Genomic DNA, 21,983 nt, shown 5'->3' with positions numbered 1-21,983 from the left:
GGGAGGATAAGAAGAGATATGGTACAAAAAGTGAATAAGGAGTGAGCTATCTTTAAGGAATACATCAAAATTTATGTGGGAAAAGTAGAATTTCTGACAGATATTGAGATATTGAGTGAATCCAGAAAATGATTAGAGTGAAAGGAGAGTAAAATCAAGATGGCAAATTGTGTACAAAATATGATTCAGGGTTTGTTTGTTTTTAAATTGTTGGATCTTATCACTAGGCACCTCCTTAGAAGAGATGTACTTGTTCATCTGCTTATATGAACAAGTACAAATAGTAAATAACATGGCACATGAAATACTGCTAGATAAGTTATGAATGTAAATGGTATCCATGCAGTTCATATTAGATTTAAATACTGATAACTCACCAAGAAGAGCAGACATGTTCTGAAAAATTCGCAGCAACTCTGGGGTAAGGCAAGGGCTATTCTCTAATGTTACTAGCCTAAGGAAGGGAGAAAAAATTTAAAAAACTCAATTATCATTGTTTCCATTAATATGTTTCTTCAGATCTTATTTTATGGTTTGTATTCTGAAGTAAGAAAGACCTGCAACAGGTATTGTAGCTTTTCTATGTCTGTATACCCTAGAACTCAATGACCATTATTATGTTTTTAAACTCCTTTATCAGTCAAACTACATAGGAAGGTCATCATCATGTGATGATACTGTAGCTCCTAGAGTCAATGGTAACTATTAAAAGTGAAGCTTTCCACTCTGGTCAACTCTCAAGGTCAGCTGTTTCCGAATCTGTCACTTACACATATTATTTAAAATTAATATTTAAAAGCATGCTTGGATATCTAGACTACAAATAAATTTATTTATTTAAAACCATGTATAAAATGCTCCACATTCAAAAGTATAATGGTGGTGTACAAAACATAATAATAAAACAATAATAGTACATTAAATTCAGCAGTAAAACCAGAAAGGAACAGTTGGATCAGAATGGAGGAAAGGGGGGTTAAAAGATGCTGGAGTTTTTTCCCCCCATTAAAAAAATGTAGCTGCCCCAGTGACTTACTAATATAATACCCTTCATCAGGAGTGGGGAATCTTTTCTAGCCTGAGGGCCACATTTCTGTCTGGGGGCACGTGTCCATGGTGGGCCTGGCCAAAACAATAAATGGGTGGCACAATGAATGTGACTCTTCTTTTCATAGGGCAGGCTACATCATTACTGTTGTTGTTGTTGTTGTTGTTGTTGTTGTTGTTGTTGTTGTTGTTGTTGTTGTTGTTAGAATTTATATACTTACAGGCCTCAAGGTAGTTCACAGGATAAAATCAGAATATAAAACCAGACAAAAGCCACATACACACCCCTCACAAGGATTATCACAGTTCGAGGACCTATTCCAGCTAGGCTGAAGCACTGAAGGACACAGGGCGGAGCCAGTGGTGGGCAGGGTCTGTGGAGCAATGGTGTGACCTGAAAGGAATCCTGAGGGCCAGATAAGGAGGCCCCTGGGCCAGAGGCTCACCACCCCTTCCCCACACATTCTGATCCTTTAACATAACCCAGTCATATTCCTTACCCAAATTCAAATATAAAATTGCTCTGGTTTTCTGAAGGGAGTGGCACTAAGTGCTTACCACAATTCTAGTCCGTCTTCTAGAAGGTACACATGAGGGGGCTGGGAAACATCAGTGCTTAGCTGAATAACTGGGAGCAGGAAAGGATAAAGATTCTTGCTATCTGCTCCTAAGCCCTGGAGAAATAATAACACATTGATCAGAACACCTGAGTACTTGCTGCTACAAACGGGAGCGATAACAGATTATTATAATTTTTGGAAAGGCTTTCAGGACAGAACGATATAAGTAACCAGCCGCTATAAAAAGCTGCCAAGTGACTCTACTTGGAGGTAATTGGAACAGTCAGTTTTTTTGGATACGGCTTGGCTGAGTGGGATACGAACCTCAGAGAAACAGGATTAGATACAATACTGTATTCTCTGGTTCACAGACTAGATATGAAAAAGGGCAGCTTTCTCAGCTTGGACAACTTTCTTTTGATGAAATGGCCTCTCCTGACTACACACTATGGTTTTACATTAAACTCCCAGGAAGCAATGGGAGCAAAACATGTACCAGTAAACGCTCCAATGCCCTCTTGTTCCAGTTCAGAAGAGAGAATGATTGGGCAGAAGGGCTCATTGCTAGGAAAATGGACTCTTAAAGAACAAAAAATTATCACAATGTGGCTGGCTGGCATGTTTTTTTCCTCATAACACTCACCAATGAAGATTAGAAAGAATTAAGCTAAAACAGGACAGGCTTTCACTTAGAAGTCACAAAGAGCTTGATTTATATGACAAGAGCAGGGGGGGGGGCTGTTCCTGCCAATCTACACTAAACAGACCTAAATTTTAATCCTGCGTTTGTGGGCAGGCTACTGCTACTCAGGTAAAAATTCTACAGACACACTTCTGCTTATGATGCGTTACACATCCCAGGGACTCCTAACTGGTGCAGAAAACAGATTCCAGGGTTAAGTCCTTAAAGGAATGACCCACATCAAATCCCAGTAATAACCTTAATGGTTTAAATATATTATTGACTCTATGCAAGCTGTGTCCAAACTAAATTCCAGATAAATTAATTGACAGTAAAAGGACACAACCTTGTGCAAGTGTTGCCAGCGTGTTTAAAGAACAGGTCTTTCAACTCATTCTATGTTGATTTTGTGCTGACTGCCAATACTAACCCAAGAAAATAATTAGTATGCAGAGGAGTAGCAGCTATTCCAGACTAATATCTTGTATAAACTTATGGATGAAGGCAGTTGAGCTGTGAAACATTAGGCTACTGAAAGCAGGGGCAGTGGGGGAGAGACATAGAGAGAGACAAAGCCAGCCTGCTCAAGGCCCTAACAACTTATAATAAATATTTTGGAAGGTGGATTAGCATTGGAGGAATGCACTTTTCTTAGGGGTTCAAGGTACGTTGTAATGTTTTGATGTGGGTTCCCACTTGCTCTATCTAAAGTTTAAACAAGATACAGCACAAGCTAATGATCAGAGAGGGGAAAGAAGAAAAAACATCAGATATTTTACCTGGACAAGATGTATTAGGGTAGTAAGGATAGCACACCTCAACATATTGTGCTCTTCACTTTGTTTCCAAAGGAGAGGTAAATACTGAACCAAGCATCCTACGTAAGGTCTTATCTGTGATTAAAACAAAGTGGTACAATTTTAGTATTTAGCTCTTAAGTTCTCATAGATTACAACCCTCCACGTAAGATTTTGTAGGAACAACCTGGGGGGGGGGTTTCATAGGGAAGAATAAATTAGAATTTTACTGTCTTTTCCCCCAGTTACTGTTAGTTGCTTTGGGTCGTTGCCACCCCCACCCCACCCCACAATAAGGAGTGCTACAACTGTATGGAAATCAACACCAATGCGTTCACAACCCATGTATAGTGAGTGATAAATTACTAAAGATAGCAACTTCGACTTGCTTGTTCAGGATCGGGACACACAGAGAATGCCTGAGAAAACATTCCAAAGTCTGACGTGTTTGTTACAGAACTTTGAGTGGCTGCACACTATCAAAGTTCCCCCACCTACTCAACATGTCTTAAGGGATTTGGTTCAAACAGTTCAAATGCTTAAAGGGGGATTGGGATAGTGTTGGAATTGCAAATGCAGAAATAGTCCAATATTTAATGGTTTCAAAGTCTTGCGTTCCTATGAATTTAGAAGTGCAACAGTTTTTCCACACTCTGAGGTACCAACTTACTTGCATGTTGACTCTTTCAATTACACAAGACAGAACATGAAGAACTTGCATCTTTGTGTCACATTCTCTGACTTCTTGAAGAAGCTGAAAGAGCAGGGTAAACACAGACTCCAGATACTGCAAAGGAAAGACAACAATGGGTCTGAGTTAGTAAGGACACTGATACAGTTCTTAACTGTTAATTCAATTACTCTAGGGACCAGCCACAAAATATCTGGGTAGTGTCGGTTTAACATGGGAAATACTGGCCTGTGCCACATTAAATCCCTCTTCTCTGTTCCCATGAACCAAAGTCCCAGAACATCCAAAGCTACAAATCCTGACTTATCCACCACTACTTACACCATATTGCCCCCAGGCCTCACCTTTCTTCTCAGTCTTTCCTTTCCTCAACATCTTACTTTCTCTCTGCCATTTCTTCCCTCACATTGTACATTCTCTATTCATCCCATTCCATGGGCCCCTTCTTCTCAGTCTATTCAATTTGCCCAGTTAATTACTCTAAACTTTACTAACGGCACAATACCAGCAGCTATGCCCCACTACAAAATGACTTCCTGTTGTCAAGCAGCAAAATGTAGGTCCAGCACTTCAGGAAAGGGCTTAAGAAGGTGAGGCAGAGACTTAAAAACAGCCCAAATAACTACATTGCTAAGAATACACTATAGTAATCCCACCATGCAATGTCAGTGTGGTCCACAAGATGCTAATCATATACAGAGCAGGAGCATATTTTAGAGATCCTACAAATGACTTCCATTATCCAGGGATGTGTCCAATGGTGCCATTCTACTTGCACAAGAGACTTCTGCTTGTGCAACATAACTTTGCTCCTCCTTTCCCCAGCACCCCTTCAAAATCTGCTCCAGAGGATGGGAAGACTCTCTGAAGCAGATTTGAGGGGGGGGGGGTTCAGAAAGAGATGAAGGCTGTTCTATGCAAGTAAAATTTTGCACATACAACATTTGAAACAACTCTCAATTTCTACCCCTACTTCTTCATGCAATGTTCTAATGGAATTTCAGTTTTCACTTCTTAAGAAACACTACTGAATCCTAACTACACCAAAGTAAGTGACTGCATTTCAATTAAGTGCTTTTACTTGCTTTTGAATTTAGTACATGACTGGGGCACAGGGAGGGGGGGTCACATGCACTTACTGGTAGAAACTGATCAGTCCTAAATTCGAAGTCATCCACAGGTAAAATGCAGTTAAGGAAAACCAAAATATTTGTGCAGTTAATATTTGGAAATGAGCAACATTAAACCAAAGCAATTTCAGCGATTCAGTTAACAACAGAATACTTTAAATAAGGAAAAGGATATTTAGTTTCAGAGTTGTTGCTGTCTCAATACGGACCTGAAAGAAAATAATTAAACAAGAACAACTCATGTTGGTCAGTTAGATTTGTTTATAAAACATTTTCACAAAGTATTCACAAAGTTGATACACAGTCCAACAAACTATATCTTTTATTTCTATTGGTTGATTCCCCCTCCTTCGCCAAGACATAGACACAAAGTAACAAATTCAACTATTTGAGAGCTTTTAATTCAAGTTTTACATTTAAGAACTTGAGAGACCATTTTCTCCTTAAACATTTCACTAAGTGTTTTTCACCTTATTTTCACTCTATTCCCAAATTCCTTTTAATGTATCCAAAATGAGTGTATTGATGTGATGAGCACACAACCTTTGTTTCAGATTTGACAATTCAAAATGGTACTCAATTGTCAAACTTGAGGACACAGGGGAAGTGTAATTGAAGGTTGTTGTTTTTGTTTGGTACTGAAGATATTCTGGCTAAGAAAGAGAAAATTAATATTGTGTAACAAGTCTGTGGAGGAAATTTTTCAGTGCAATATGGCTTTGCTTCAGACTGATATGCCTTGCAGTTGTATGCCTTTATCTTTCTTATTAAAATTTTATCCTTGTACAAGGCTATACTTCCTGCTATTTGAACAAGCTGCCAGTCAGAACTACCAATTCAGCTGCTGTAAACGGCATTATAGCTAAACTTTATATCTTTAATTTCATAATGGAACACAATCTGAACTGATTTTGAGATGGATATACTTTGTTCAAGTTAAAGATATACAGAGCAAATATATATTCAAAGACAGAAGGGTGGGTCAAATATTACACAATCAAAATATAAAGAAACTGAAGTTTATGATCACAGCAAAACTATGCAGATGTAGTCAACTATCAAAGGCTCATTAATCAGCTTTGCTTGCATGAATGTGAACAGTGTAGTTATTCTTGTAAAACTTATCAGCTCAGTCCGGTAATTCGAGAGTCCAATCCATATATCAAATGTGATGTATCTGTGTTTTCAAGTACTGGAAATTTATTATATTGTATTTTTTATTTATAGTTTGACATTTAAGTGCTTATTGTATGAGAAATGGACATTGGGTACTGGCAGGTCTATTGATGGTCCACTATTTCTCACCCTATGCAATTCAACTATGAGAAGAACAAAATTTTTTTCTTTACCGAGCTGCAGAATCAGAAGGCAACTCTTTGTCCCATATTTATTTATGTTTCATATATTGATACACCATTTAATACCAATACAATCTTTAAGCAGTTTACAAAAATAACATACACAATAGATATAACAAATGACTGAACTGAAAAACTGCAGTAACAATTAAAACAATAAAATCCCCCTAAAGGAAAACATAGCAGTACTTCTTGAAAACATCTAAAGAGTCAGGTATCCCTTCCCACTTCACCCTCCCTCTTGCTAAGGCACATCCTGACTCGCAATATGCAGCACCACTTACTAACACCCAGATCTGGTGTAGATAGACTTTGAACCAATCTGACTACTACAGAAACACAAATCATTCAGTACCACTACTCATCCTATTTTTCTCCCACACCTCATAGACATCCACCATTACACACTATCCTACCATCCATCCAATCATTCCAATATCTCCCTATCAATCACCCAAAGACGATCAGCAATCATTGCATCCATTCTACTAAATGTGCACTGCGAAAACACCAAAGACAAATGAAATCAACTGACAGAACTGTACAAGATATCAAAACCAACGGCCACCCATCAAACAAGCAGATATATTGTACTAGACAGCAATCTGGCTTTCATCCAGGTTGCTCTTGCCCATCCAAGACTCTCACTTGATGGGCATTGAAAATGACTGATCATTGCAACTCAAGCCCTGCCTACTGAATCTGGTCTGGACATTTAAAACAGCTCTACAAATGTGACTCAACGGACTGATCCCTCAGATGGTAGATATTGGCCTGCTGGCAAAGTAGGAAAATTTCTCCAATATGCAGCATGAGCCATGATCTAATGCATGCACGTTCTGCAAATATATACAACAGCGGATTGTTCTCACAAATTCAACTACTCCTCTGTAAGGACTTGAGTGGTCTAGAAAAGTTTCCATCCAAAACTATAGTTAACTTTTCTACATCTTTCAGGTGTATAGAGATGATCAAAGATAATAAAACTTCACAAACAGCTCGGTCTATGCATGTACTCAGAAGTGAGACTAATGGGACATACTGTCAGGTAAGCCTATACAGAACTAAAGCTTGAGAGACCTTTCTAACATGAGAGCATGAACACATGAGAGCACATACTATTTGCAAGGTAGAAGAGAAAGGCCAGTTACCATATTTTCCGGCGTATAAGACAACTGGGCGTATAAGACGACCCCCAACTTTTCCAGTTAAAATATAGAGTTTGAGATATACTCAACCGCAGATTCTCCACACGGCGTATAAGACGACCCCCAACTTTTGAGAAGATTTTCCTGGATTAAAAAGTAGTCTTATATGCCAGAATATACAGTACATGAAAAATAAATACAGTACAGAGTATTTGTCAAAGAGATTGATCCATACGTACCACCAAGTCTTGGTCTTGAAGCAAATTACAAATTGCTTCATACAGCATTGGTCTCAAGTCAGACTTGAATTTCACAGAAATCCATTGTCCAATTAGCCAGATCACTCGCCGACGGATTGGTTTATACCTTTAAACATAACAAAAATTATTATGTGAAGAAAGGGCTTTTCAGATTGTATTGGACTTGATTGTTTAAGGGTCAATATCAAAAATGCTTTTGAATAATTTCTACCAACAAAGTGTGAACACATGTGTTTGTTTTTATAATCAACATCAGACTGTTCAGGTCTCCACCTCAGCCCCTTCAGAATAAACATTCCAAAGGTCTATTTCTATGGGAGAAAATACACAATCTCTCCACAATAATTTCAAACAGGTAAATTTGCTTATTTAAATCATAGAATATTAATGTTGAAAACATTCCACTAGTGAGATCTGTTGGAGGAACAGATTCTGCTGTTTCTAGGAATATATTTTGACACTATAATCCTCACAATTCTTAATATTCATTAGTGTCAAGGAAATAACTTTTATTGGGGAGGGGGGAATTAAAAGCCCTTGAACTAACACCTTAGTTTCATAAAGACTGGTCATCAAGTTTTTAGATATTAACTTTTTAATCTAACACACCGTTAGCTATTCAAAGAATATTCAACACTACTCCTTGACAATACAGGGATTATGATACAGTAAATCTTAAAATGCTTTGCATTACTGCAACCCAAGTGAAGTTGTTACTTATGGAGTGCTGCCAAGGTACATGGTGCTGCAGGGCAATTTACTTGATTTCAAGCCCCATAAGACCTGCATGTAGCAAACTGCATAACGTGGACAAAGAACTGAGAGAAGTCAAAGCAGTCAAGGCAGCTGGCTGGGCCAACAGCTGTGTCAGGACCCAGATCTAGAACAAGAAGGCAAGCTATTGGAGAATTCCATGCAACTCAGGAACAGGCATGCTACCAGATCAAAAGCTGATGCATCAATAAAAGATACTGCATATTTATTGCTTTTTTGAAAGCAGAGAAATCTACTGCAAATACCAATGTGAAAGTTAAGAACTGCAAAGCGTAACAGAAGAGTTAAGACTTCGTACCAAAGCTTGCTGAATTTATATTGACAGCCAACAGAAAGGGGCTTGTACCTGTTATGAGTGATTTGCAATTCCGCTAGCAGCTGGTTTCTGAACCACTGATCAAAATCCACACTGTCAAATAGCTCATATGCTGCCAGTCCAACTGCATTGTACACTGAAAGGGGGGGGGGGGATGAAACAAAATACTGTAGCATCTTTTGCAAAACGAATCTACTTAATTGAATGAAGTCTTTTAAATACATCAATTCAACAAGAAATGTAACTCAGGAGCAAGGGTATATATATTGGTTGCATACATTCATATATATATATGTGTGTGTGTGTGTGTATGGGATGTATGCAACATGCAACAATATATGTGCGCAATCAGAACGGACTTCTGCAATGGGTCTTCACCTTTCTCTCCTTCCTGCCGTAGCCCACTTCCCACATGCAATGAAGCTTCCCCAGTTAAGATGGTATAGGAGTGTAGCTTTATTAAAAGCAACTTAAAAGAATAGTAGTTCCACAAAAACTAAACCTCAAAAGCTGTATTCCAAAGCTGTTTGCAGCCCTCCCAACTTCAGTTGATTATTCCAATACTGGCTTTCAAAATCTTGGAACATTCTAATATTGTCAGTTATTAGAACAGATAAAAAAAAAACAAGCAACTGTCAGTCTCTCCATTTAAAATGTGGGGGGAAACGGAATTTACCAGCATCTTTAATCAGCAGAGTTTGGGTATCATCCATGTTAGTGGGACCTGAAATAAAGCAAACGTGTGCATGTAAAAAATAAATAATTAAAAGGCAAGTAAATCCATAATGCAGCAAAATGTATTTAAATAAATAATATATTGTGTTCATTGCAAAAGCAATGAACGTTGATATTTTTTTTCTTCCCCTTAAAGTGGGAAGAGAGAATCTGAGGGGCAAGTATTTGGGAGATTCGCATAACAATATAATTTATTTACATTTCATTGATGTAGAATACTTTAAAACACAGGGTAAAAATGTTAGAACGCAAATACCCTGTTTCTCATAAAATAAGACATAGCCATAAAATAAGCCATAGCAGGATTTCTATGCATTTGCGAAATATAAGCCGTTCCCCAAAAATAAGCCATACCCCGAAAATAAGCCATAGTGACGTGGTACCTCCCATTAAAACAGCCTGGAGAGGCGTGGCTTGCAGCGTACCGATGCGACACGGTTAAAATAAGACATCCCCTGAAAATAAGCCATACTGTGTTTTGTTGAGCGAAAAAAAATATAAGACGGTGTCTTATTTTAGGAGAAACACGGTAGGATTTGAGTAAGAACAGCATTGGGGGTTAACTTTTTTCATTGTGAGATAAGGCGAAGGTATAGAGTAACTATAATATGCAGTATGCAGTGAAATTAAAACCCTACTTCTGTGTATTGAAAGACTGTGTAGAGAAGGTCGCAGGACCACAATAGCAAAGTCTCCCTTTCTACACACCCCGATATCTGCGTGCTCAAACTACATCCAATAGAGAGTTCTTTTTGCACACCAGTGTCCATGTGTGAAGCTCCTCCACATGAAGAAGGACCCAGGCCAAATCCTGGCCTCTCCTCAATGGAGAAGCTTTGCAGGCACACACCTGCAGTACTGTGTCTGACACAATTTGAATGTACAGGCAAGGGGGGAGCACAGCCAGGGTGGGGCTTGCCTGGGTAGTGTCAAGAGAAATTGAGTTCACTAAGTATTCTCGTGTTTCATCCTTGTGCACGCATGCTTGACTACAAACAATACAAAAAGAACTAGAACAGGGGTCGCCAAACTACGGTCTGTGGGCCGTATCCGGCCCAATTGCCTTCAGGATCCAGCCCGCAAACGGTCTGTGGATCAGTGTGGGCCGTGTGGTTCTGTTCTTTTTTCCCACAATTCTTTTTGGCCATTTTTTTCCTGCACCGCCATTTCTACCCTCCCTCTCATGCACCGTGGTGGCGCCTCCTCCCTCCCTCCCTCATTCACTGAGCCAACAATGACATGTAGCGGCTCAACAAATGAAAAGCCATGCCGGAGCCCACCTCAGCATGGCGCAGGAACTGACCAATCAGTTTCTGCGCCATGCTGAGGCAAGCTCCGATGCGGCCCCTCATTCTCTGAGCTGCCGCTGACACGCAGTGGCAGATCCTGCCGGTCACCCCGGCTGCTCTCCCTTCCTGCCTGTTGGGCGGTCCTGGCTGCGCCAGAGGCTGCCATTGCCACTCAGTGAGAGGCCAGCCAGAGCCATTGCTGCGGCCGCCCTCACCATGAAGGAATTTGAGTACCGGCAGCAGGTACTCCGGCCCCACAAGGTCTGCTGCTGAAAAAGTTTGCCAACCCCTGAACTAGAAGGACTATTATTTTACAATGAAAATGTTAAGTGCTGCTCAACGTTCCACACAATATATAATTTTAAACAAAACCTTTTAAAAATAAATAAATAAAGGTACCTTGTAGAGTATGAACCATTTCTAGCAGAACTGGAATGAGAGTCTGATTGTATTCGTGAAAAATATCAATGAAGAGCACTTCTGTGCATGGCTGGGGGGGAAAGAACTGTTCATTATATAGGGCAAAAATATGCTAAGCAAATGCATTTTTAAAAAGGAACTGTGGAGGAAACTGCTAAATATGACATGACACCAAATGTGAAAGATATCTTGTAATTATAAACCTTGGGAAATTGTTCTTAAAGGTATGATGAACTGAGCATTTACAAAGTAAATTAATACAACTGAGCCCCAAATAGACACAACTGACCAAAAATAATGAGTACAGAATTTGCTTGAAATAGCGTGAAACCATGATCATAACTGAATAGGACTTAAGCTTTCAATCATTATGTGGCAATATTTCACTCACCACTAGCACTAGGTGCAGCAGTTACTTAAGAGGTATAGACTATTTCAGGGGTGCCCCAACTTTTTTCAAAGAGGGCCAGATTTGATGAAGTGAACTTGCATGATGTTGATCCAACAAGCAACATGCTCCCTGCACCTTCTTTTTGACAAGCAATGCAGGCACAGCTCTTAAAGTAGCAAGCAGCCACCATCCTAGGATTTGGCAAGCAAGTGGACAGTCCCTTCAAGGGTTTGGGTCTGCGAGGTTTGTTCGCACTGGCGCTGGCACCTGCATGCCCTTGCAAATGGAGGCAATGCTGGCGCCGGCTAAGCATCCAATTTACTCAGTGGCCTCCCCCAGAAGAAGACTCCTCTCTGACAGAAGGCAGCTCTACAGCAGGAGGTATTAAACTGGGGTGTCCAATGTCACACTCTTCTGCCAACCTGCCCGGTCCCCTCCCCGGGATCCAAATCTCCACACCCTAGACTACTGGTCTCCTCCCTGGGCTCAGATACTTCTTGGGATCCTGATTTCACTTCCCGCATCCTGCTAGGACCCTTCCAGCTCCAACTCCACGAGCTCCTCCCATTTCTCCTCTGGATTTAACCATCCCCTCCATGACGTATCCACAGGACTCATAACAAGTGTGAAAATACTTGAAAACATGCAGCATCTCTGCTATTAGGAGAGAAATTTGGGGAAACCTGTGTGTGTGTGTGTGTGCGCACGCCAAAGCCCCTGACCAAGGCCACCATGTGGATCTGCATCTAGCCACAAAATACCTGCTTTGCTTTATGCCACGGGCGAGTCTGATGAAAGATTTCAGCAAGGGTTTCTATCCGGTAATAAACAAGGGTGATATTACTTACATCTATATCAGCATGACATACCAATTTCACAGAGAGCATGAACTCACAGAAGAGCTCCGCTGTGCTGATCACAACCCTTTCTATCCTTTCCTCCATAGCAAACTCCAGGAATACTTGGGACTTGAAAACTGCAGAGTTCAAAGACTGCACAATTATCGCCAATCTGCTCTCTTCCTGGGTGGGAGGTTTTGCACCGGAGCAAATGGTCAGAGCAAGTGTGAAACCTTCCAGCCAGGAAGAAAACAATGTAGGAAACAGTAGCATAGCCTGAAGTCTGCCTGGATTTAAGAGGTCTTTGGTAGTGTGCCAGAGGGTCCTGTCAGGACTATGTACATACAGTAACTTCTAAAATATGGATTGCATCCTAAAATGTCAAGTTTAATGTCCATATTCAAAGTAGTAAGATCTCTGCGTGAATTTTAAGCAGTATGCTTACCCTGATACTGTATTTCCAAGAATCTCCACCTGTCTCTTCCACAGCTGCAACATAAAAGTACCTATTATTTTAAAATTGTTGTTGTTGTTGTTCAGTCGTTCAGTCGTTCAGTCGTTCAGTTGTTCAGTCGTTCAGTCGTGTCCGACTCTTCGTGACCCCATGGACCAGAGTACGCCAGGCACGCCTATCCTTCACTGCCTCTCGCAGTTTGGCCAAACTTTTTTTAAATTTTAAAATTACATACCGGTATGTTCATTAAATAAAATAACATCAACATTATTCCTAGATAATAATGGAAAGTACGCATTGTACCTTAAACTAAAATTAGGCTGAAATAAATAACAGCTTCTTACTAAAGCCTTCTGGGTCCTCTTCCCACATTGTTAGCTCTTCCTCAGTTAACAGGAAATACTGAGTGACCAACCGCCTGCATATCTCTGTTAATGTTGGGTATGTGAAGAATGACACCTTTATCTTATGAGCTTCAAGAGTTTCAGGGCTGCTATCTGCAGTAAAATAGTTCACATGAAATAAATTCATAATTCGTTCATCTATGTCCAAAAAGGAATAAATCACTATCAAGACTTATATAACATTTCAAAAATGAAAAAGAGTCAAATTACCTTCCACATTTTTGGATGGCTTGTAAGCATAATTTTTGACTATCATCTTAATCAGATTCATGCACTGGACAATAAATCGCTCAAACACAACTCCTTTGCCAGCCTCTGTGAAAACATAGCTGACAGCAAATTCCAATGATCTCTGAATAAGAGGGGTGAATGAAAAAGGATGCTGGTCCAAGAAGTCTAAAAGCTAAAAAGCAAGGGGGACAGTAAAAAGATTATCATAAGAGAAATACAAACCCAAAACACAATTGGTTAATAATAAGAGATAAATGAATAAGAAAGTGTATTACAGAAACCAAATACTGTAAAAAGAAAAGCAATTGGAAACAGCTTGTTGATATAGTCAGTTCTTTAAAATGATGAGTTGGATGTTCTGTGTCTGCCTCTACCCCAGGCCCTTCCCCTTCATTGTGGCTAATTTATTCTGCTGAACTGATCATTTAAAAAAAAAAAAGACAGTATTAAAACTGACTAGTCCATGAAGCTAATTCACTAAGATCATTTAGCTGAAAATAATCCAATGAAATTTACCACTTTAGTGAAACTTACCACTTTAGTAAAAAGAATTATAGTCTTTTCTAGGCGATCTCTGCAGACATGATCTGCTTCTATACTTTTACCTGGTAAAGAACACGAAAAAATTCAATTATTTTATTATTGACAGCCAAAGGAGAAGCCATGCTTGTCTGTTGTAGTAAACATGCAAAAAAAAAGCCTTGTGACACCTTAAAGACTAACAGATTTATTGCAGCATAAGCTTCCTTTTAAGTGCAACTGAAAGCTGCCATATTTTGTAAAGTAAAGTTGGTGCCTCAGAAATAACAATATTCCAATTGAGCGAAATGCACATTTTAGGTATACATAAGCTGTGATGTGATGATCAAAACACACTCAAGAGAAACATAACATAAATAATGGATAGGAATTCGTATAGTCCACATAGTTGCTGTAGTTGAGGTGAAGAGACTGAGCCAGGAAGTTTCCAGTTTGAATTTCAAAACCCATACATGCATTCTTGTGAACATCTTGGCTTGTTTTTTTGCTAATATTAATTCCTTTTGTTAAGAAGCATTTGTCATTTAGCAACAGAAACTAAACGGATCTTCTCAGAAACAAGATCCTCTGAATTCAATGGGATTTACTTCCAAGTAAGCATGCATAGGACTGCAGCCTAATACTGCAACCCTAAACTGACTAGGGAACAAGTCTCTTTGGATACAGCAGAACACACTTCCACCATGCAAAGTACTGCAGTACATGACACAATTTCTCTACTAACCCAGATGGCACTATTTATCTCAAGGTGTAAAATATAATGCATAAGGCAGAACAATACTTCAAATACTTAAAGGGTAAAGGGACCCCTGACCAGTCGCAGACGACTCTGGGGTTGTGGGGCTCATCTCGCTTTACTGGCCGAGGGAGCCAGGGTACAGTTTCCGGGTCATGTGGCCAGCATGACTAAGCCACTTCTGGTGATCCAGAGCAGAGCACGGAAACGCTGTTTACCTTCCTGCCGGAGCGGGACCTATTTATCTACTTGCACTTCGTGCTTTCGAACTGCTAGGTTGGCAGGAGTCTTCAAATACTTACTACACTCCAAAAATTGTTTCAGCCGCTCAAATACTGCATGGAGAAATCCCTAGAGGATGTAAAAGCAACATTTTAAAGTATAAAAAGGTACAGAATTCCACCTGTCAACCTATAAGCAATCATGCTTCTTTGCACAACATTATTATTTGCACTAAAAAGTATTTAATCAACATAATAGGTACTGGGGGGGGGGCCTCTCCCCAACATATATACATTTTTAACAAGCCTATTATTCGGCAGCATACTTCACACTCCTTTTGTACCTGTTGTCACTACCTTAAAAGCTTTCAGGAAAATCAAATCAAATCAAGTCAAATTCAATAAATAAATAAATAAATAAATAAATAAAATTTATACCCCACCCATCTGGCTGGGTTTCCCCGGTCACTTTATTAAAATCACGACCAAACATCAAAAGCTTCCGCTTTCCTAAACAGAGCTGCCTTCAGATATCTTCTAAAAGTCAGATAGTTCTTTATTTCCTTGACATCTGTTGGGAGGGCGTTTCACAGAGTGGGCGCCACTACCAAGAAGGCCCCCTGCCTGGTTCCCTGTAGCCTCACTTCTTGCAGGGAGGGAACCGCCAGAAGGCCCTTGGAGCTGGACCTCAGTGTCCGGGTTGAACGATTTGGGGGGACGGGACGCTACAATATGCTACTCTGATTCTAAACCTGCATGGCCAGGCGTCCAAAGGGCACCCAGACAAGCATCAGCTCCTAACTTCTTGCCAGACAAATCTTTTCTAGACATCCATTCTAGTATTAGACTTAGCACTGTTGCAGTTGGAAGATGAAATTTTAATCATAATGGGAATGAAGGGGCGAGGCCCAATATACTTTTAAAAATAAAGGATGTGCCTTGCTTACCATCACCTCTACGTTCCGATGAGGTTCCACAAACCCATGAACAGTCAATTTACGAAGCACTGAAAAATGAAGTATTGTTACTCCCTCATAAAATATTACTACTCTCATGAAAGCCACTCATGGTCTAATAGCCAACACAGTGAACAACCGCTGTGGCAAAACGTTTCCATTTCTTAAAATATCAAACATTTCTTTTAAAATAATAATAATAATAATCAAACTGGAAGTTTTAAACATTTGTCTTCTCACTCTATCAGGACATTGTTAGAAGCCCACTAATGAGTAAAACCAGCAGCAGATAAAGAAAGAAACAAAACCAGTTCCAAAGGGTCACAGAATATTTTGGTTGCTGTTTCAAGAGCAAATGCGATCTTTTCACCCACACTTCCATGTCTTAAAGCAGGAATCCAATATGCTCTTTCAATATTTTTACAATAAGCTGCGGCTCAAGACAAAACGTGTATGCAAGTTGAAACAAAGAGTGCCAAGAATATAATGAATGTGCAGTTTGGAACAAAGAGTGTTTGGATGGAACATCCTACCAGTATAAAATATGAATGGCTCAATTTTACCTGGCACTGTAGGAAAGACATACAAAATGCTCTTAGAAATCATGGGCTTTCAAAATTAACATAATTCTGTATTCCGAGACCAGTGAAGAAAAGAACCAAGAGCTGGAAAGAATTTTGCATACCCCTCGGCAACCAGTGAATGACACAAATAAAATAAAATCTCTTACGATCCCTATGCAAATACAACTCTCTGAAGAGACAGAATGTCTTACCCCATTAGTAGAAAATTTGAAAGCCCACCTTACTGTGCACATTCATACTGATCTGACACATTTTGTTAATTACCTTTCAGTGATAAAAGAGTTCTTTCTAGCGAGTTGCTCATAGCAGTTTCATCTTTAGTACAAATCTGTTGAAGGAATGTATCTGTATGGTGATTCCACAGGGAACAGGTAAAGCTGTAAATTCCAGAAGCTAACTGCAATATAAAAAATAAATAAATTACTAGTCAAAATGGTTCTTGTTAACGGAACTCAGTGAACCAATCCAAGTATATTAATCATGCCTAAATCCCACAGAAAGTAATGAGGTTTAACGTACTCATGACTAACTTGTTTCAATGGATTTATTGGGACACAGCAGCACAATGCAAAGTACAATAAGTCTCCGTGAACTCAAAAGGGCTTACTTTTTAGTAAGTGTATTTTGGAATACAGCTTCACTCATGACTGTTTTAACTGAAACTTTTTTATATTGTATTTTTTTTTACGGTGATGGAGAATCATCTATGGTGAAAAAGCAGTTTATAAATATTGGAAATAAATATTTTTTTAAATACAACAGTTTTGGTCTTGAAATATAATTAAGGATCTGTAGACCATGTGCTCCTTTCTTCTCACTGAAGTCTCCTCTATGCCTTTAAGGGATCTACCTATCTTAACCACTGTTGAAACTAACCAGATCCCAAAAGTGGAATGCAAAACATGGTTGTGACGAGAATCAATTCCAATCACTTAACAATGGTTGAACATTTGGAGCTTTTACATAAATATGGAGCACTCAGTTTGTTCTTAATCTGAAACAAGCCAAAGAAAATGGTGCATATTCCTATGTACAAAACAAATAAAATCTAGCCACATCCAGTCTCACATTGAGAGGGAAAATGTTTCCTTTTCAACAGAATTGAAACAAACATCAGTGTATGTGAATACTTCTACTCAGTTTGACATTTTACTAAACTCACTGGCAGACTTGGTCCCAGTTCAGATCATCATAAACCATCATCAATGAACCATGGTGAGCCTTGGCCTTTCACACTCCCCCTTCCCCACTTCTCTGCAGGTAAGAGGAGAGTGAAAGGTTCCACTTCCAGTTTTAAAGCAAACCACAATTTTGCATCACATATGAATTCAGGGAGTTGAGGTTTGTTCTAAACATAATCAGTTAAAACAGTATCAGGATCAAACTTGATATCCTGTTTTGTTTTAACTGTACTTGGTCAGAACAATCCACAGTTCCTTGAGTTCACATGTGGAACAAAACCGTGGCTTGTTCTAAAAGTGAAAGCTCAGCTCTCTAACCTGTGAAGGGGTGGGGATGAGGAGTATGGAAGTGCAAGGCTAACCACGGTTTGTGACACAAAGTTGTGGCTTGCTCTCTCCTGTCACATATGAAGGAGGAGAGGTGAACACATGGTTCTCAATCATCTAAGCCAGTGTTTCCCAACCTTGTGCCTCCAGATGTTTTTGGACTACAACTCCCATCATCCCTAGCTAGCAAGACCAGTGGTCAGGGATGATGGGAATTGTAGTCTGAAAACAGCTGGAGGCCCAAGGTTGGGAAACACTGATCTAAGCTATGGTTTAGGAAATGATTATCTGAATTGGGCCTTTGTCATCAAGATTTCCGTAATGTACACAATGACACACACAGAACTCACACGTTAACATATACATTTCTGAAGGTGAGCTTATATGCTGTTCTATGAAAACTGCTGTAGTGATTAGCAAAATGTACATGACAAAGTACAAGACTGTCCTTAGACAAGCTGAAAAAATATTCCGGGTATAAACATTGTGTTAAAACTATGACAGAAACACAGCTAGGCAAATTTCAAATTAATTAAACTTCCTCCACCTGAAGTTATTTAAATTATCTCAGAACACTGCAAGATGGAGACAGATGGCTGTAAATTAAAAAATGTTGTGCAAGTACTTTTGTTTCAGACATAACCCAATTTGTCTTAAAATGCAATTGCTTTTCCAGAAAATAGCTTTTTTTTCTGCAGGAATATAAGCATGCTTTGTACTTATCAAAGATTCTACACACACCCTCTCATGGGAGGAAACCCCATCTGCTGTCCTGTACATCATGCTCCAGACTGTTCAATATCACTGTCTTTAAAAACTGTTTATGTATTCCCACTGTAAACCTTTGTGTTGGGCTCATCAAAATTAAGCTTCTTGCATGGGGTTTATCATTTCGAAAAAGTACAGTTAAAGAAATATAAAGCCAGAGAAAAGGCTTGTTTTAGTCACCAAATAACAGAACAGGATCATAAGTACACATATCATAACTATTAATGCTTAATTCAGATGCACAGTGCAGTTTCTATTAAATAGAAAAGATCACCTTTACTAGTTCAATGCGTGTAAGCATAATACCTAAACTTGGCTTGTTTTCCTTAGTTATGCTGCATCTGAATCTAAACCATGACTGAGGACTGCCTGCAAAGTAAGATGTGTACTTTGGCTGAATACACACACCCTGCCAGAAATCCTGGAAACTGTAGTATATCCCTTACAGTGCTACGAATTTCCAACACTCTTAACAAACTAGTTCCCAGGATTCTTGAGGCAGGAGAATGTTCTTTAAATGTATGGTGTGTATGTAGTTCAGGATCTGAAGATGACTTATTTAGCTATTAATATTTTAGGCTGCTTTTCTAGTTAAGAAACACCAGGTGTATTAGAAAGAAAAGGGTGCATCCTTACATACAAAACAAATAAAATCCAACTACATTCACCCGGACCCTGAAAATAATACATGCCTTCCCATTTCTCTTAGCAGCAATTATAAAGTGCCCTGAGGGTTTTGTGCACTGTCTCCTCCCAATTCTATTTCAACAGCAACCATGGCATTACGTCTGCAGTGAGGGGAAAAACTTACAGTGGAATAGAAAACGATAGTTTGAAGCTGGTTTCAAATGATGGTTTATAGCTAGCTGCTGATTTATGTTAAATAAGGTGAAGACATAATTTTATTTATTTGTTGCATTTCTATCTCCTTCAACCCATTTTATCCTCACAATCCTGTGTGGTAGGTAAAGTTGAGAGACAATGACTGGCCCAAGGTCACCCAGAGAGCTTCATGGCTGAGTGGAGATTTGAACCCTGGTCTACGAGGGTCTAGACCGGTGCTTTAACCACTAGATAATGACAGTGGAAGTAGGGGGATTCAACAGTAGAGGAGGAGGTTGGAGCATTCAAGCTCAGAGGGCACTCTGGATCTTTTCATCATGGTCAGGAGACTGGGAAACGTTACATTAAATTGACTGAGTTTTCCGATATTGTGCTGTAAAGGAGCGCTTGATCAAAATGACACATTTTGCCAGCAGGCTGTCATCAACTACAACAAAGGTTAAAAAGAAATACTTTCAAACTGGAGTTCCCTTGGGCAGCAGCTTCCTGTGTTCCCAGTTGCATGCTGCTGTCATATTACTCTCTTCTAAAATGTGGGGATCAGAAGAAATGAAATAGCATGCCTGATAGGAGAAACCCATCTGACTCAAAGACTGCATTATTGGAAGTGATACTTACATCATAGAAAAGTTTTCTATCTGCAGCAAGCCGTTTAGATGCCAAAGTCTTTGTGACATGGTAGAAGGTAAGTAGAGCTCTGTGCTGTCGAAGATCATCTTGAATTTTAACAGATTCGACAAGAGTGGGAATAAGTTCCGGCCACTGCCTAGGGCAATCCAGCCTCGCAACTTTGGCAATCAGCACAGAAATCTGAGTAGCAATCTGCAAAGGCAACCAAAAGAAACACAGTTAAGACAGCAGGCGCATATGGCCACAATCCAAAAGGGAGTCAGTCCTGGTTAAAGTGACTGGTTTCCATTTTAAATAGCCTCACACATCTGATGAAATTTCAGCCAACATTTTGCTGAGTTTGGCAAAGCTGATAAATTAAGATCTAGGTTTCTCCCTCTAATCCCACCCACTATCGCCAGGGACGATGACCGCATGAAATATCTACTGGTGGACGCCAACCCCTTGGTTTCACGTGGAGTGGCCATCTACATATTACAGGCCTTGAAACTCAGGACCACCTTTTTGGCCAACTTCCCTTAGCCTTAGTCTTATGTATATTCCCAACATGGACACTGTCATCACGCCCGCTAGTGCTTTTTATTTTATTTGTTTTATCCAGTACGATTTTACTTCCAATTGTTTTAACTGTATCTGTTGTATAATCGAGTCAGGCTACTGTCTGGTCTTTTACTATGTGCTATGGTCATAGGGCTAATGCAATAAATAAATTGATTGATTGATAAATTAACTCAATTCAAAATTTAAGATTTAAGAACAAGGAATGTTCCTGTTCACTTTTCCAATCAGTCATTCCTTTCCCACTCTGATCCAGTCTCCTATTTCCACTGCGCCAGAAGTCAGTCAGTATTCTATGGCCACTGATCATGCTCAGTCCTCATGGAGTCTTTTGGGTCTCCCCAGCTCATAGGATTTTTTCCTTCCTCATCTGGAAAGTCTATTGAGTCCAACATCCTGTTTTCACAGTGGTCAACCAAGAGCCTATGGGAAGCCTGCCAGAAGCACCTGAGCGCAACAGCACTCTCCTGACCTGTGATTCCCCCCAAAAAATGATATTCAGAGGCATATTGCCTCTGACTGTGGAGGTAGAACATAGCCATCAGGGCTGGTAACCACCGATAATCTTATCCTCCATAAATTTGTCTAATCTTTGAAAGCCATCTAAATTGCTGGCAAACATAGACAAACACTCAGCTTCAGGGGATGTCCATGAGTTGTAGCATTATAAGAACTTATCTCTACCCACTTTCTCTATACCATGAATATTTGTATACACTTTTGTTACGTTGCTTCTTACGTGACTTTTCTCTAAACTGAAAAGCCCCAAATTTTGTAACCTTTCCTCATAAGGGAACTGCTCCACCCCCTTAATAATTTTGGTTGCCTTTTCTGTAAGAGTCTTTAAAGGTCCGCAAGACTCTTGCCTATCTTTGCTCCAACAAACTTCACACTACTGTCTCCAACTTGAACACTTTATCATCCTGCCCATCTTACCCCACAGATAAGGCTATGTTGCCCCACATTCAATTGTCCAGAAATGCACATAACACCTGACAACTGCCACTTTCTCAGATCAGATGATAAATCTGATAAAAGTAGGCAGTCATCCTGCAAAAAAAACCCACTTAGATGCTAAGGTTTTGTTCTGCCAACAATTCTACTGAAAATTAG

The 21,983-nt window shown here is 39.6% G+C and overlaps 1 protein-coding gene across 4 annotated transcripts in view; it reads right to left on the bottom strand.

Moving 5' to 3' along the window:
* The window catches only part of IPO11 (importin 11), a 67,858-nt gene that overhangs the window by 32,873 nt on the left and 13,002 nt on the right, over positions 1-21,983 (bottom strand). For all 4 annotated transcript variants that reach the window (XM_033164678.1, XM_033164676.1, XM_033164679.1 and 1 more), the window contains exons 5-22: positions 20,301-20,504; positions 16,828-16,960; positions 15,971-16,029; positions 15,105-15,153; positions 14,061-14,131; positions 13,506-13,698; positions 13,236-13,388; positions 12,883-12,926; positions 11,187-11,277; positions 9,440-9,487; positions 8,794-8,899; positions 7,653-7,779; positions 5,083-5,116; positions 4,917-4,957; positions 3,757-3,873; positions 3,069-3,182; positions 1,606-1,721; positions 378-454 (exon numbers count right to left, since the gene is read on the bottom strand). In XM_033164678.1, the coding sequence (XP_033020569.1) occupies positions 378-454; positions 1,606-1,721; positions 3,069-3,182; positions 3,757-3,873; positions 4,917-4,957; positions 5,083-5,116; positions 7,653-7,779; positions 8,794-8,899; positions 9,440-9,487; positions 11,187-11,277; positions 12,883-12,926; positions 13,236-13,388; positions 13,506-13,698; positions 14,061-14,131; positions 15,105-15,153; positions 15,971-16,029; positions 16,828-16,960; positions 20,301-20,504 (1,777 nt within the window). The remainder of the gene's footprint in view (positions 1-377; positions 455-1,605; positions 1,722-3,068; positions 3,183-3,756; positions 3,874-4,916; positions 4,958-5,082; positions 5,117-7,652; positions 7,780-8,793; positions 8,900-9,439; positions 9,488-11,186; positions 11,278-12,882; positions 12,927-13,235; positions 13,389-13,505; positions 13,699-14,060; positions 14,132-15,104; positions 15,154-15,970; positions 16,030-16,827; positions 16,961-20,300; positions 20,505-21,983) is intronic.

Source organism: Lacerta agilis, chromosome 11 (assembly GCF_009819535.1).
Source record: "Lacerta agilis isolate rLacAgi1 chromosome 11, rLacAgi1.pri, whole genome shotgun sequence".
Taxonomy (NCBI): domain Eukaryota; kingdom Metazoa; phylum Chordata; class Lepidosauria; order Squamata; family Lacertidae; genus Lacerta; species Lacerta agilis.
Note: the sequence above shows the minus strand (reverse complement) of the source record. Positions and strands in the feature narration are given on the sequence as shown.